Source organism: Haliotis cracherodii, unplaced genomic scaffold, assembly GCF_022045235.1.
Source record: "Haliotis cracherodii isolate W230 unplaced genomic scaffold, xgHalCrac1.p SCAF_16, whole genome shotgun sequence".
Classification (NCBI taxonomy): Eukaryota; Metazoa; Mollusca; class Gastropoda; order Lepetellida; family Haliotidae; genus Haliotis; species Haliotis cracherodii.
Genome location: NW_027266271.1, coordinates 10,849,618 through 10,863,668, shown reverse-complemented (window position 1 = coordinate 10,863,668; position 14,051 = coordinate 10,849,618). Strand labels below are relative to the sequence as shown.

General features: G+C 39.0%; 1 protein-coding gene and 1 pseudogene across 1 annotated transcript in view; both read left to right on the top strand.

Annotated features, from left to right (window-relative positions):
* Positions 1–6,231: 6,231 nt before the first annotated feature.
* On the top strand, positions 6,232–8,679 carry LOC139464154 (uncharacterized; annotated as a pseudogene).
* Positions 8,680–11,651: 2,972 nt separating this feature from the next.
* The window catches only part of LOC139464153 (atrial natriuretic peptide receptor 1-like), a 34,900-nt gene continuing 32,500 nt past the window's right edge, over positions 11,652–14,051 (top strand). The window contains exon 1 of the mRNA XM_071245682.1: positions 11,652–11,967. Coding sequence (XP_071101783.1) covers positions 11,652–11,967 — 316 coding nt within the window. The remainder of the gene's footprint in view (positions 11,968–14,051) is intronic.

Sequence of the window (14,051 nt, the reverse complement as noted above, 5' to 3'; positions counted from 1 at the left end):
TTCGTAGTTTATACTGACAGCCTGAAATGATACAAAAGAAATGTCTGTGCGTATTATACACGACAGATGTATTTTCCAGAATTTAATTGCCTTTAATTAAGGGTGCATATAACACACGAGTGCGTATTATAAAAAAATAAATAAGCGTTCTGTTCATTGATCAATTGGAAGGGGTGCTTACTGGGATTGTTCATTATGATTAGCCAATATATTAGCAAATATTGATCACCGTGGGCCCTTATTAGAGTGGGGCGCTTATTACGTTGAATATGGTAATTGTTATTGAGAAGATGGACAAACTACTGGTCACAAACCTGTGATAATATGTTCTTATCCTGCAAACTGAATTCCAAGGGAAATATAATGAAATTGCTGCACAACGCTTTGCAGGCCATTGTGATTGATCAGTTACCAAGACATAATAAATTATATGACCTTCCAATTCTCACTGCCACTGAAGCTGGTTCGCTGTACCTTTTACACCCAGTACAGTGGGTAATACAGTGGGTAATACAGTGGGTAATACAGTGGGTAATACTGTTTACAAATTGAAAGGCCTTAGAGTTTCAAACATTTTTCAACCCATGTTAATATGTTTGATATCAAAGACACTCAGGTGAGATTCTCTATTCAACATTAAGGCCACACATTTTTTTATTTGCCGCTTCACGGGCCCACCGCCCTTGCTGAAAAGCAGCTGGAAAAGAAATAAATTAAATTTAAAAATATTTATTTTTATTATGTCTCCCCTAGTAATATAGACCCTTTTTCAATATTAATATTAATATCTACATCACTATCACTGATTCAAGAAGCCAGCTGCACTTTTTACCCCACGGCACAATGACTTTCATATAAATAAATAAATAATAAACATAGGTATTTATTTATTTTTATTTTTTTACCGACCTTGTGTGACAAAGCAGAATAAATCCATGAAACATAAAATTAAGAAGTGTTGCCTAAATTAATGAAAATAGTATTGAGAGAAACATTACAGAGAATTTTCATGTAATACTTATAATTGATGCTAACATGTGCTAAAATGTGTCGCCTTTTATACCAAACTGACTCAGTATGTCTTTGCACAAATACCCTAGCTATTATCAGCGGCGGTCGGGTAGCCTAGTGGTTAAAGCATTCGCTCGTCACGCCGAAGACCTGGGTTCGATTCCTGACATGGGAACAATGTTTGAAGCCCATTTCTGGTGTCCCCCACCGTGATATTGCTGGAACATTGCTAAAAGCGGCGTAAAACCAACCTCACTCACTCACTATTATCAGACCGGACTTAACCATGCCTCGAACAATAGAGTGAGGATTATTGATCCAAATAAACAGGTTACTTTGTCAGTATAGTTCCTAAATAGGGATAGGATTTCTGGATGAACAACTTCTTCATTACAATTAAGAGCGACGTTTCGGTGTAGGTTCTAACACCGTTCTCAAGCAAGTAATATACAGAGTATGGTTGACAAGTATATATACTGGTAGGAGGCAATGTTTCTACAGTAGAGTAGATATCAGATGTAGTTATGCTGGAGTGGACTGAGAAGCCTGTTATGTAGACAAAAGGGTAATAAAGACAATTATCGGCAAAGTCAGTTACATAAACAAAGGGTGAAGCCAGTGATATAAACAACAGGCTTATGGCTGATTGGGGTCTTCGATGAGTTGATGGTATGCCGGAGGGGAGGGTATGTAATAGCCTTGGTCACGGTTAATCGACGGTTGGAGTCTTTGATGTTGATCGCTTCTTGAAGTTTTCTGATTTTGAAGTCTCTGAGGTTGGTGTTGAGGGCTTTGATTTTATCCCACTGAATGCTGTGGCTTGGGTTGTCATGGTTATGGTCTGATAGAGCTGATTTGGAGTCATCTTTGGAGACTGAGCTTTGATGTTCTTTAATTCGGATTTCGAGGGGCATAGATGTTTCGCCAATGAAAACTTGTCCACAGTTGCACGGAATGTGGTACACTTGTCCAGATGGTTCTAGCTTGCGGCTGGATGGTGGTTTCCCTGTGGCTTTTATTGTGTTTTGAATGGTATGACTTATCTTATAAACTACATCAATGTTGGCCAGTTTCTTTAAGAGTCTCTTGATTTTGTAGCTATAACTGTTATAAAGTAGGGGAGGCTGATCACAAAGGGTGCAGACTATTGACGGGGAGTTTTCTGAGATTTCATGGTGATGTTCTGTATCGTCCGTTGTACTAGTTGCTCAGGGTAGAGGTTATACGGTGTAAATACTTGTTTCAGATGGCTGAGTTCAGTGGTAAGATGTTGCTTTGTAGAACGGATGTTGTGAGCTTGTCTCGCTAGGGTTTAAATAATTCCTTTCTTGACTTGAGGTGGATGGTTGGAGGTATAGTGAAGATATTGGTCTGTGTGGGTTGGTTTCCGGTAAACAGTGGTCTGGAGTTTGTCATAATAGTCTTTCTGCACAAGTACATCAAGGAAGGGAAGCTGACGACTGGTTTCTTCCTCCATGGTGAACTGCATACGTTGGTTTGGGGAATTCAGGTGGTCCAGTTGGGTTCTTGGGTCATTGTTGGGATATAGGACAAAAAGGTGTCATCAACTTTGCGGAACGAGCAGAGGGGGGTTATTGGGGATGTTTTTAGGCCTTTTTCTTCAAGGTTGGTCATAAAAATCTTGGTGATTAAGGTTGATTGTGGGGATCCCACTGGGAGGGCCTTGGGTTTGTTGACAGATGTTATCTCTCCGAGTGAAGTATGTTGAGCTGATACAGGAGTGTATGAGTCGGATGATGCTGTAAGTTGTTAGGCGGGTGTCCAGGGATGGATGTATAGTTCTTTCAGGTGAAACTGATGCTTTCCACACCATGGGTGACCATGTTGAAGATATTTGACCCATCACTGTGTGCATCAATAGTTCATGGTACAATTTAAAACATCAGAGACCATATAATAGAGGGACGGGCCTCCCCAACAGTTTATCACTAACCATCAGTGCTCCGGTCTGGCATGTAACTGATACACCCCGACACCCTGCTATAACGTGGTCTCTGAAAACATGCAGGTAATTTTTCTTCCAAATTGTTCATGTTTTCTAATTGCTATAAATTTTAGATCTATATATGAGGGAGCACAGGTGGCCCAGTCATCTGAGGCACCAGAAAAATTGATAATGGCAACAAATCAGAATCAAGTTTTTCAGTTTACTTGCCCATAAACAGTAACATTACCACCTCATCTGAACATGGGTGATTCCTTGATTCGACATGAGTGTGATTTTTTGTTTGTCAGGTACCTGTTGTATTGGTTTCACTGAAGGGGTAAACATTTAGACCCGCATCACTTCCATCATCCCTCCCTCACTCAGCTGACACATCATGAGGTATCGGAATAACTGTTCGAAGCAAAAACAAACTTGCTAAATTATGAGGAATTATTTTTGTCTGTACTCGGTGCTTCATGGAGGTGAAACTGTAGGGTTTGATATTGTTTCTAGTCTTAAGCATTATGAATAACTTGTAGCAAATTGTGGTCTATTTGTAGCCAAGACATTTGATTTCTTCTTAGCAATTGTGTTCATGACTAAAGAACATGCAGCATCATACTACTTGTACATGATGCTAGGACAACGTCCAGGCAAGGGAGTTAACTGACTATGAACGTCCAGTTTCCACCCTTGCCAAACTGGACTGGAATTTCTGGGCTCGATGGTAGCGCCACCATTGGTTATTACAAGTTGTGTCCCTTCTATGCCTCTCCAATTGACCAATCAGATTCCACCTCTTGCATCACTTGCATTTAATTCAAACAAAATGGTGGCGCCAAGTCAAGACGATCTGATCAAGAATCAAGATCTATATTGTGATAAAACAGGTTTTGCATCACAAAGTGCATCAAATCACGTGAGGACCTTGATCAAAAGCATGAAAAGATTTGGAAAATATCTGCTAACGCAGAGTTGGCAGTGCACATGCTTTGCAAATCCTGCAATCAACTGAAATCTGCACGACAGTTTACAAACCGGATTTCGATTTTGTTATGCAATTTTGATTGGACTATGCATAGACTCGTTAGTCCATCCAAAATATAACTCCATAATACCAGCCTAGTTTGGCAAGGGTGGAAACTTGACTTTTAAAGTCAGTTATAAACCTCAGAGTGTTCATTTGTATTCATCATTAGGTTTCTTCAAACTTGGGAAAGATCCACATTAGGCTTTACTTGCGTAGAAAACCCGGGACTGACTGTGGAAGACCCAGGGACTTGATTTATTAAGTAAGAGTCCTGGGTATTTTATGAATATAACTTCCGTTCAGATTGTAACATTAAATGAAATGTAAAATCAAATGACAAATGTTTTCTTTATATTTCCGAAGGATCAAACTCGCAACCTTCATATCTGTAGCCCAGTGAGTGTACCACGAGGCTACAGAGGTGTTGATAAGCCTCACTGGATTTTAGAATGTCCTTTTCAAGATCCGTACGCCAGCAACAGATATTTTACGCGCGTTTCCTATGGTTCGTGGAAAATATGTTCGAAACATAAAAATGTTGATAAATGTTGATTTAAGTTTCTTTTTTTCGGTTTATAAGTCAGATAAAACACTTATCCTCGGTTTTGGTTGAAAATGTAAACCCGCCTGGTCGGAAAAATCCTGCGGGCCTTCGGCCCTTAGAATCTTCCCTCCCAGGTGAGTTTACATTTTCAACCAAAACCTCGAACATGTTTTATCCTTCACTTAACTCCCTTGCCTCGAGAAGATTGATGTTAAGACTGAAAATTAAGTTGTTTCAAACAAAGGATTTTCTTTAATCAAATTAATACTGACCAGAAAGAGAGAGTTTTATAGACTTCTCTATGACAAATGGGTTGGGCTTTTTAATAAAAGAATAAAGGAAACAAAATAACTTTTAGCTAACCTGAACTACAGATCGTAGTGAGCTTATGACATGGTTAGTTGTCTCTGTGGTCTGTTGTCCATCTTAAACCCACATCTTGCCATCTGCTCACTTTAACAGATTCTCCATGGGTATGAGAAGTGTTCACAATATTATGATCTGAATTGTAACATTTATTGAAAGTTATATTTTTGCCTATTATTTGGATATGTGTGTTTAGTTTGCATACTCCACTGACTTTTGACCTTCATCTGTTCCCAACAGTTACGTAATAATGTATTTTGTGCATGTGTGTATCACTGAGACAACTGGCATTATGAAGCTGCTACATATGTATTTTACATATATATTACATGTGTATATTACATATATGTATGATTCATATGTTTGTTACACATGAACTGTGTGTGCTTGATATGAATATTAAATACAGGAAACATGTATATGACAAATACGTATGATTCATGTGTATGTTACACATAATAAGTATGTGTGCTTAATATGAATGATACATATATTTTACATATACCGGTATGTATGATTCATATATGTGTTACACATGAACTCTGTGGGCTTGATATGAATGTCACATACATAAAACGTGTATATTATAGATGTGTGATTCATATGTATATTACACATATGAAATATGTCTGCTTCATGTAAATGATACATACATTAAATGTGTATGTTACATACATCTGATTCTTATGTACGTTACATATATATAACAGCAACCATGCTTGCCGTAAGAGGCGACCATGCTTGTCGTAATCCGATCCGATGGTCAGACTCGCTGACTTGGTTGATGCATGTCATTGTATCCCAATTGTGTGGATTGATGTTCATGATTTCAGTCACTGGATTGTCTGGTCCAGACTCGATTATTTGCAGACCACCATCATATAGTTGGAATATTGCTGAGTGCGGCATTAAACAACAAACAATCAATCAAAGAAACAGACATATATATATATATATATATATATATATATATATATATATATATATATATATATATATATATATATATATATATCATGTGTGTGCTTCATAAGAATGTAACATATATAGTAAAAGTGTAAATTACTAATGTATGATTCACGATGCTTACAATAGTAGATGCACTAGGACAATTGTAAGATGTTCTGTTCATCTAAATGATAAGGTAATGCAACCCTGACGTATGACTTAAATGTCAGGAACAAGTAGTCAGCATGTTGTGTGGCTTCTGTATGTGTAAAATGCCTTACATTATCAATTCAATAAAAGATCACTTTTGCTGAAATTTTCATTATCTTGTTAGAGTTACATATTTTATTGCTTTAAGTAGGGTTATTGCTTTAAGTAGGGGTAATGTTTAATTAGATATCAGTCTCAACTCCCATGTTGCCTGTTTACTGTCTCATTGATCACTGTCACGTCTCAAATCCCATGTTGCCTGTTTACTATTGTGTTGATCACTGTCACGTCTCAAATCCCATGTTGCCTGTTTACTATTGTGTTGATCACTGTCACGTCTCGAATCCCATGTTGCCTGTTTACTATTGTGTTGATCACTGTCACGTCTCGAATCCCATGTTGCCTGTTTACTATTGTGTTGATCACTGTCACGTCTCGAATCCCATGTTGCCTGTTTACTATTGTGTTGATCACTGTCACGTCTCGAATCCCATGTTGCCTGTTTACTATTGTGTTGATCACTGTCACGTCTCGAATCCCATGTTGCCTGTTTACTATTGTGTTGATCACTGTCACGTCTCAACTCCCATGTTGCCTGTTTACCATTGTGTTGATCACTGTCACGTCTCAAATCCCATGTTGCCTGTTTACTATTGTGTTGATCACTGTCACGTCTCAAATCCCATGTTGCCTGTTTACTATTGTGTTGATCACTGTCACGTCTCAACTCCCATGTTGCCTGTTTACCATTGTGTTGATCACTGTCACGTCTCGAATCCCATGTTGCCTGTTTACTATTGTGTTGATCACTGTCACGTCTCAACTCCCATGTTGCCTGTTTACCATTGTGTTGATCACTGTCACGTCTCAAATCCCATGTTGCCTGTTTACTATTGTGTGGATCACTCTCACATCTCAACTCCCATGTTGCCTGTTTACTGTCTTATTGATCACTGTCACGTCTCAAATCCCATGTTGCCTGTTTACCATTGTGTTGATCACTGTCAGGTCTCAAATCCCATGTTGCCTGTTTACCATTGTGTTGATCACTGTCACGTCTCAAATCCCATGTTGCCTGTTTACCATTGTGTTGATCACTCTCACATCTCAACTCCCATGTTGCCTGTTTACTGTCTTATTGATCACTGTCACGTCTCAAATCCCATGTTGCCTGTTTACTATTGTGTGGATCACTCTCACATCTCAACTACCATGTTGCCTGTTTACTGTCTTATTGATCACTGTCACGTCTCAAATCCCATGTTGCCTGTTTACTATTGTGTTGATCACTGTCACGTCTCAAATCCCATGTTGCCTGTTTACTATTGTGTTGATCACTGTCACGTCTCAACTCCCATGTTGCCTGTTTACTATTGTGTGGATCACTCTCACATCTCAACTCCCATGTTGCCTGTTTACTGTCTTATTGATCACTGTCACGTCTCAAATCCCATGTTGCCTGTTTACCATTGTGTTGATCACTGTCACGTCTCAAATCCCATGTTGCCTGTTTACTATTGTGTTGATCACTGTCACGTCTCAAATCCCATGTTGCCTGTTTACTATTGTGTTGATCACTGTCACGTCTCGAATCCCATGTTGCCTGTTTACTATTGTGTTGATCACTGTCACGTCTCAACTCCCATGTTGCCTGTTTACCATTGTGTTGATCACTGTCACGTCTCAACTCCCATGTTGCCTGTTTACTGTCTCATTGATCACTGTCACGTCTCAAATCCCATGTTGCCTGTTTACTATTGTGTTGATCACTGTCACGTCTCGAATCCCATGTTGCCTGTTTACTATTGTGTTGATCACTGTCAGGTCTCAACTCCCATGTTGCCTGTTTACTGTCTCATTGATCACTGTCACGTTTCAAATCCCATGTTGCCTGTTTACTATTGTGTTGATCACTGTCACGTCTCAAATCCCATGTTGCCTGTTTACTATTGTGTTGATCACTGTCAGGTCCAAACTCCCATGTTGCTTGTTTACTGTCTTATTGATCACTGTCACGTCTTAACTCACATGTTGCCTGTTTACTATGGTGTTGATCACTGTCACGTCTCAAATCCCATGTTAACTGTTTACTATTGTGTTGATCACTGTCACGTCTCAAATCCGATGTTGCCTGTTTACTGTCTCATTGATCACTGTCACGTCTCAAATCCCATGTTAACTGTTTACTATTGTGTTGATCACTGTCAGGTCCCAACTCCCATGTTGCCTGTTTACTGTCTCATTGATCACTGTCATGTCTGTGCGAGCTGACATGTAAACCCTATATTAGCAATGGGATAACAGGACATTATTTATGCATTGAAGAGAAGACAATGTATCTTAATGAAATTTGTTGTACCAACCTGAAAATTTGTTTTGGTATCCATAATATTGGGATATACCTGATGACATCATCAGGTCATACGTTTTTGTTGACAATGTGCACTCAGGAATCAACTAATGTGCTTCAATTCCATACCACATTTTCATTTGTTTTTGTTGTGACATAAGTTTTTGTCAGAAAAATGTTTTGCAAAAATAGGCTATGCCAAGCGTATGGCCCTCACCCTCAATAAAACTGCCATCGTCACAGGACCACTTTGTACCACCACTGAATCGTAGATCCATGAAGACAAACGATAGAATAGATCTTCAGCAACCCATGCTTGCTGTAAAAGGTGACTATGCTTGTCGTAAGAGGAGACTAACGGAATCGGGTGGTCAGACTCCGTGACTTGTTTGACGACAAGTAGATCGATGCTCATGATGTCAATCACTGGATTGTCTGGTCCAGATTCGATTGTTTACAGACCGCCGTCATATAGCTGCGATATTGCTGAGTGCGGCGTTAAACAAAAAACAAACAAACAATACTGAATCGTAAATGTCAAGGGTTTGTTTTGTTTATATTGTTTTGCAGTTATTTCCACAGTAACCGATATTCTGAAATATCAAATGGTGCACAAGGAATGGTAACTTGACTCACACGTGATAAGTATGTGCATTTTGATTTTTCAACTTTATCGATTTTGGTAATTTTCCGATTTTGTGTACAGTAGAACATGGATATAACGAACTACGAGGGACCAGAGAAATCAGTTCGTTATATCCGTTTTTTGTTATACACGTTTTCGCTCGCAAACGTCCGCCATCCTGGATAAAACAAAACACAATACACGAAATTGCAGCACTGACTTGTATTAGCAGTGATCACTTCATAGTATGTTCTTTTCATGACATTTTATACTTTGACGGAAGTGTCATTGTTGGCATGTCATGACAGTTATTATATCCATGTATCACATACTTTTAGAACTATATTAGTAAAACCGCTCAAGGCCAGTACAATACACGAATGGTTTATTTTTGTTTGTGTTTTGTGTATTGGATACGTCTCTTCTTAAACAGTGACAGTATGGTCTGAATAAATATATTTCTTACTTTTCCACTAAGTGGCGTGTCATTATTCTTATCTGAAGGTCCATATAGTCAAAGTGTGTCACGTGTTCGAACATTTTGATGCCCGTGCACGTTATACATGTTTTCACGACGATCTGATCGATAATCAAGATCTATAATGTAATAAAACGGGACTCACGCCGCCAAATACATCAAATCATTAAATCCCTGATATAAAGAATGAAAAGATTTGGAAAATATCTGTCGACGCCAGGTACCCTGAGGTGAGGTGAAATTGGGTTTAACGTCGCTTCCTATAGATAATTGCACTTGTATAGCGACGGACAGGTGTGTGTGTGTGTGTGTGTGTGTGTGTGTGTGCGTGTGTGCGTGCGTGCGTGCGTGCGTGTGTGTAAGTTTTCTAGCCCGGACTGATGCCGATTTATAGTGCTAGCTCACTGAGATACCATGCCGCAGTTTAACATGAATACCCCAAGTGTTTCAAAGTCTAAAGACGTAGACATATTTAGAAACATCTTACGCAATACATGTGTTCAAATAATATCACCATGAAATGAGAAAGGTCTGTTAAGAACTACCTCAGTAAGTCAATCACAATGACAGTGCGTCGTAATACATTTACATCAAGTACAAGACGTCAAAATGGCCGACATGATAAACGTGACGGGAAGATTTCCGAAGGTGTTAACGAACCTGTGGCGGTTACATGTGTTAGTCATCATTGATCAACTGACCGATTATTGAAAGGTGATTAAAGATGCGTCCAACAGACACCAAGGTAAATTCGTAGATTGCTGGAGACGGTCACTGTCAGCCTAGGCACGGATCGAGTCGATACTGACGCCAGTTTAGATGTGCATTTTCTCGTTTGTTCATTAGGATGGGCCGTAGCGAGGAAATTCGTGAACAATCATGCAGTCAAGCGTTTCTCAATGTATACTGAAATGCTGAGACCAAGATTAAAGGTTCTAAATGATCAGAAATAATGCTCATGTATGTTTTCGTGCTGGGGAATTCCCAGGTGTTTCCCCAGGAATGTGGAAGTACTCCGTCAGTGTTTACCTCATTTCAAGAACACGGTTTCGTGAAAAACGCATGAACGTCAAATTGTGTCGTTCATACACTTATGAACGTCAATTTCGCGTTCAAGTGACCGACCTCTCGTCCAAAGGAAAAGCCGTATATCGTGTAAACGTCAAATTGAAAAATTATTCGCTAATGACGTTATCAAAACCATTCGCTAATGACGTTATTAAAACCATTCGCTGATGACGTTATCAAAACCATTCCCTGATGACGTTATCAAAACCATTAATTTCTAAACCACCCTAATAAAATTGGAAATATCGGCAGATAAGCCACCCAAAGAAACATAATAGTTTAATTTCATGATAACATTGGGCTTTTAAGAATGAGGTACTGCTATCGGCCATTCAGTATGAAGGAAGCCAATTAACGGTTTTCACAAATGGATTGATTCTGAAAGACATCTTGCGAGGTTATTCCGCATCTTCTTAAACTGAAAAAAAAGCGACAAAACCTTTTCCATATCCTTAAGAAATATGTTACACTCCGTTGGCCAAAGCCTGCCATCTAGTAATTAGGTACAAGTTATCTAGCGGAACAATTCTAGGAAATTCGAGAGGCAGGAAGCGTTGCATTAGAAGCTATCTGTTAGTAAAGTAATGTATTAACAGCGTTTCCTTAGTCTCGCCGTCTCGCCGTCCGCAGATCTGCGACTGTACTGCGGTTATTGACAGGCTGCCCATTAGGACAACTTCCAGGACAGGTGACTCTCCCACCGTCTTATGATTGGACAATAGCACTCCGCCCACACTGATTACTGTATGGCTTGACATACAACACACCTGAGACATTAGCACTGGATAAGAGTTGCCAGTGTCACAGATGGCTTGGTCGTGAACGTTGATCACAGAGACACATCTGATTGAGAAGCGGAAATACAGAGCATTTGGCTTTAGCTGTATTTCACAGACGAAATCTAATTCCGATGTCCCTGCAGGGGAGTTGACATGAATTGCAAAGTGGGGCGTGACATTTGGAGATGCTGAAATAGTTATTCGGATCCATCCGAGATGTGAGAGGATAGAGGATTTACTATCTGAAAGGAGAAGTGTAATTTCTATACTCACTGTCAGTCTCGAGAGTCAAACATGTGGTCGGAAAAGGTACATCCTCAAACGTTTCTTCTGTTGTTTCTTGGGTGTACTGGACTGTGTCTGGATCAGGTATCAGGAAAGTACGTGGTCCGCATTGGCACTGTAGAGAGAACAGACAGCAGCTCTTCAGTTAGCGTGAACCGATCTGGTGCTGCCATTGACATGGCACTGGACTACATACGACACAAGTACAATGAAACACTGGACATTCGATACACATTGGGGTTTGCAGTAAGCGGCCCAACTGAAGCCGGGGCTGTGGCGGCTGAACTGTACCACAAGCATAATGTAGATGCATTCATTGGCCCAGGTAAGTTCACATTGCTCCATCGGTTTCAAAATTACTTAATACTGCCTTTGAATGGCATTTAGAAGTGATACACGGAAGTGAGAATTTATGGATGTCAACATTTTTACTATGAGGAACACTTCGTTTCGGAGTATATACTTACTCCTTCGTCAGTTGAAGGAAGGTGCGTATATATTCTCCGAAACGTTCTTTCCTTTTAAACAAAGACCGACCATTTTACAAAATGTTTTTAAAGAAAAACAACCTTCAACAATGTACTTTTTGTGGCAGGCAGTTCTGATTATTTTTCTGAAGAATGCTCGGGGACACCAATATATTTGGGGTGTAGGCTAAAACGGCACCGATTTCTCTGGCGAAAACGGCTGCTATGTGTAGGGACCTCTATTTTTAATAACGAGAAGATCATAACTGTAAATTTGAGTAGGGGGATAGTTTCTAATGTAAACTTGTTTTAACATTTCACAATTATTGGTGTTTGCAAGTGACCATGTAAGTTTAATTTCATTTAATACCTCTGACGAGGTCATGCTACAAAATTGCTTAACGCTGATTGACTGTATTTTAGAACGATTGTTGGGCATCCCAGTTTGATGAAGGCGGAGGGTTCGAAGGAAAAGCCGCATGTTAAATAACAGGAACGCTGAGCGGTGTTTGAGCTAAGAATATAACAAGTATAAGCCTTAACATTCCTGGCTCCAAACTCTTTTAGTAGAACGAGGTTCAGATATTAAAGAGCCGATTGTGGTTAATGTTTTCAGGTCCATATATTCTTTGCATTGTCATTTCCAATGTACTTTGTATGAGAGAACGACATTTTTAGAATTTCCGTATTGATTCCGCAAATAACAAACACATTTCTTAAACATGAATCTATTGTAACGCGCAAATCAAAGCAAACCACTTAAACTGTAAATAACCTTGAGATCCACCCGTCGTTTAATATTTTATTTCTTATGCGCCGCAATCTCCGCTGGGGTGTGGAAAAAAACTAAAATATAGGCATATATCATTAATGAAAAATAATTCTTGCTATATTTACTACAAAATGTGATATAATAAGTTAGTTAACACCTCGTCTCGTATTAACACCCAAGTGATGCACACTAGTTGACTAGTTGGTTGCAAAGTAGAGGTTTCAACGTCAGACTCGAAAGAAACAGTCTTGACAAAGTAGTATTGCGAGGATTTATATTCGAAATATTTTCATAGGATCAGATGTGTTTCGAGCTTTTTCATAATAACAAAATACGAGACAGTCCCCTCAATCCCCATATCCTGGAAGATGTCGCCCTGGTTAATGCAATAGCCAATATGTTAATCATGCAACATTGTAATCTTTGCTTAGGTTAATGCTAATTTTACGAGTGAACACCTTATTACATGAAGGCATTCATTTACGATGACGAACTGAAGTTCAAAATATAATCATCTACATTTTTAAGCTAATTTGTTCGTATGCTGAGAAAATTGCTCCCAAAAATCATATTTTTTTTTAATTTCTGACTCTAGTTTACTAAGTATATGTGATACGGGTTCGTCGAATTGCATTTTCTATCATCTTGGAGTTCTGTTTCTTGAGACATTTATTTGAAAAACTTCTTAGTTTTCAACATTAATTTCTTTCTGATGTGTTTATCGTTACAGTCTGCATTCTATATAATTTCTCCGATCTAATGTCATGCACCAAAACACTGGTTGCTGCATGGGATAACCAAACAGGCATCTAAATGTTACGCAGGGTGGGTCTAAAAGCAATGCTGGCCAGAATATTAGTTGAGGACTCGGTTACTCATTTTTTCTAATCTGTTAGTGTTGATTTAAAAGATACACGTGACGTCATGTGCTTAGTGATCCTCGTATAAGTCAGTGTGATAACTGTGATCTATTATACAGCTTCACTAAATGAAGATATTTTGCAACATCACCTTTCCAAACTTGCTAATATAACAAATCTCCAAGACCAGATGACATCCATATGGATTTTCTCATTGATGACGTTACAGTAAATTACAAAACAGAAATTTCGTTAGAGCGGAATTTCACGTTTTGTTTCTTTGTGATGCCTACGCCTCAGTGAGATTTAA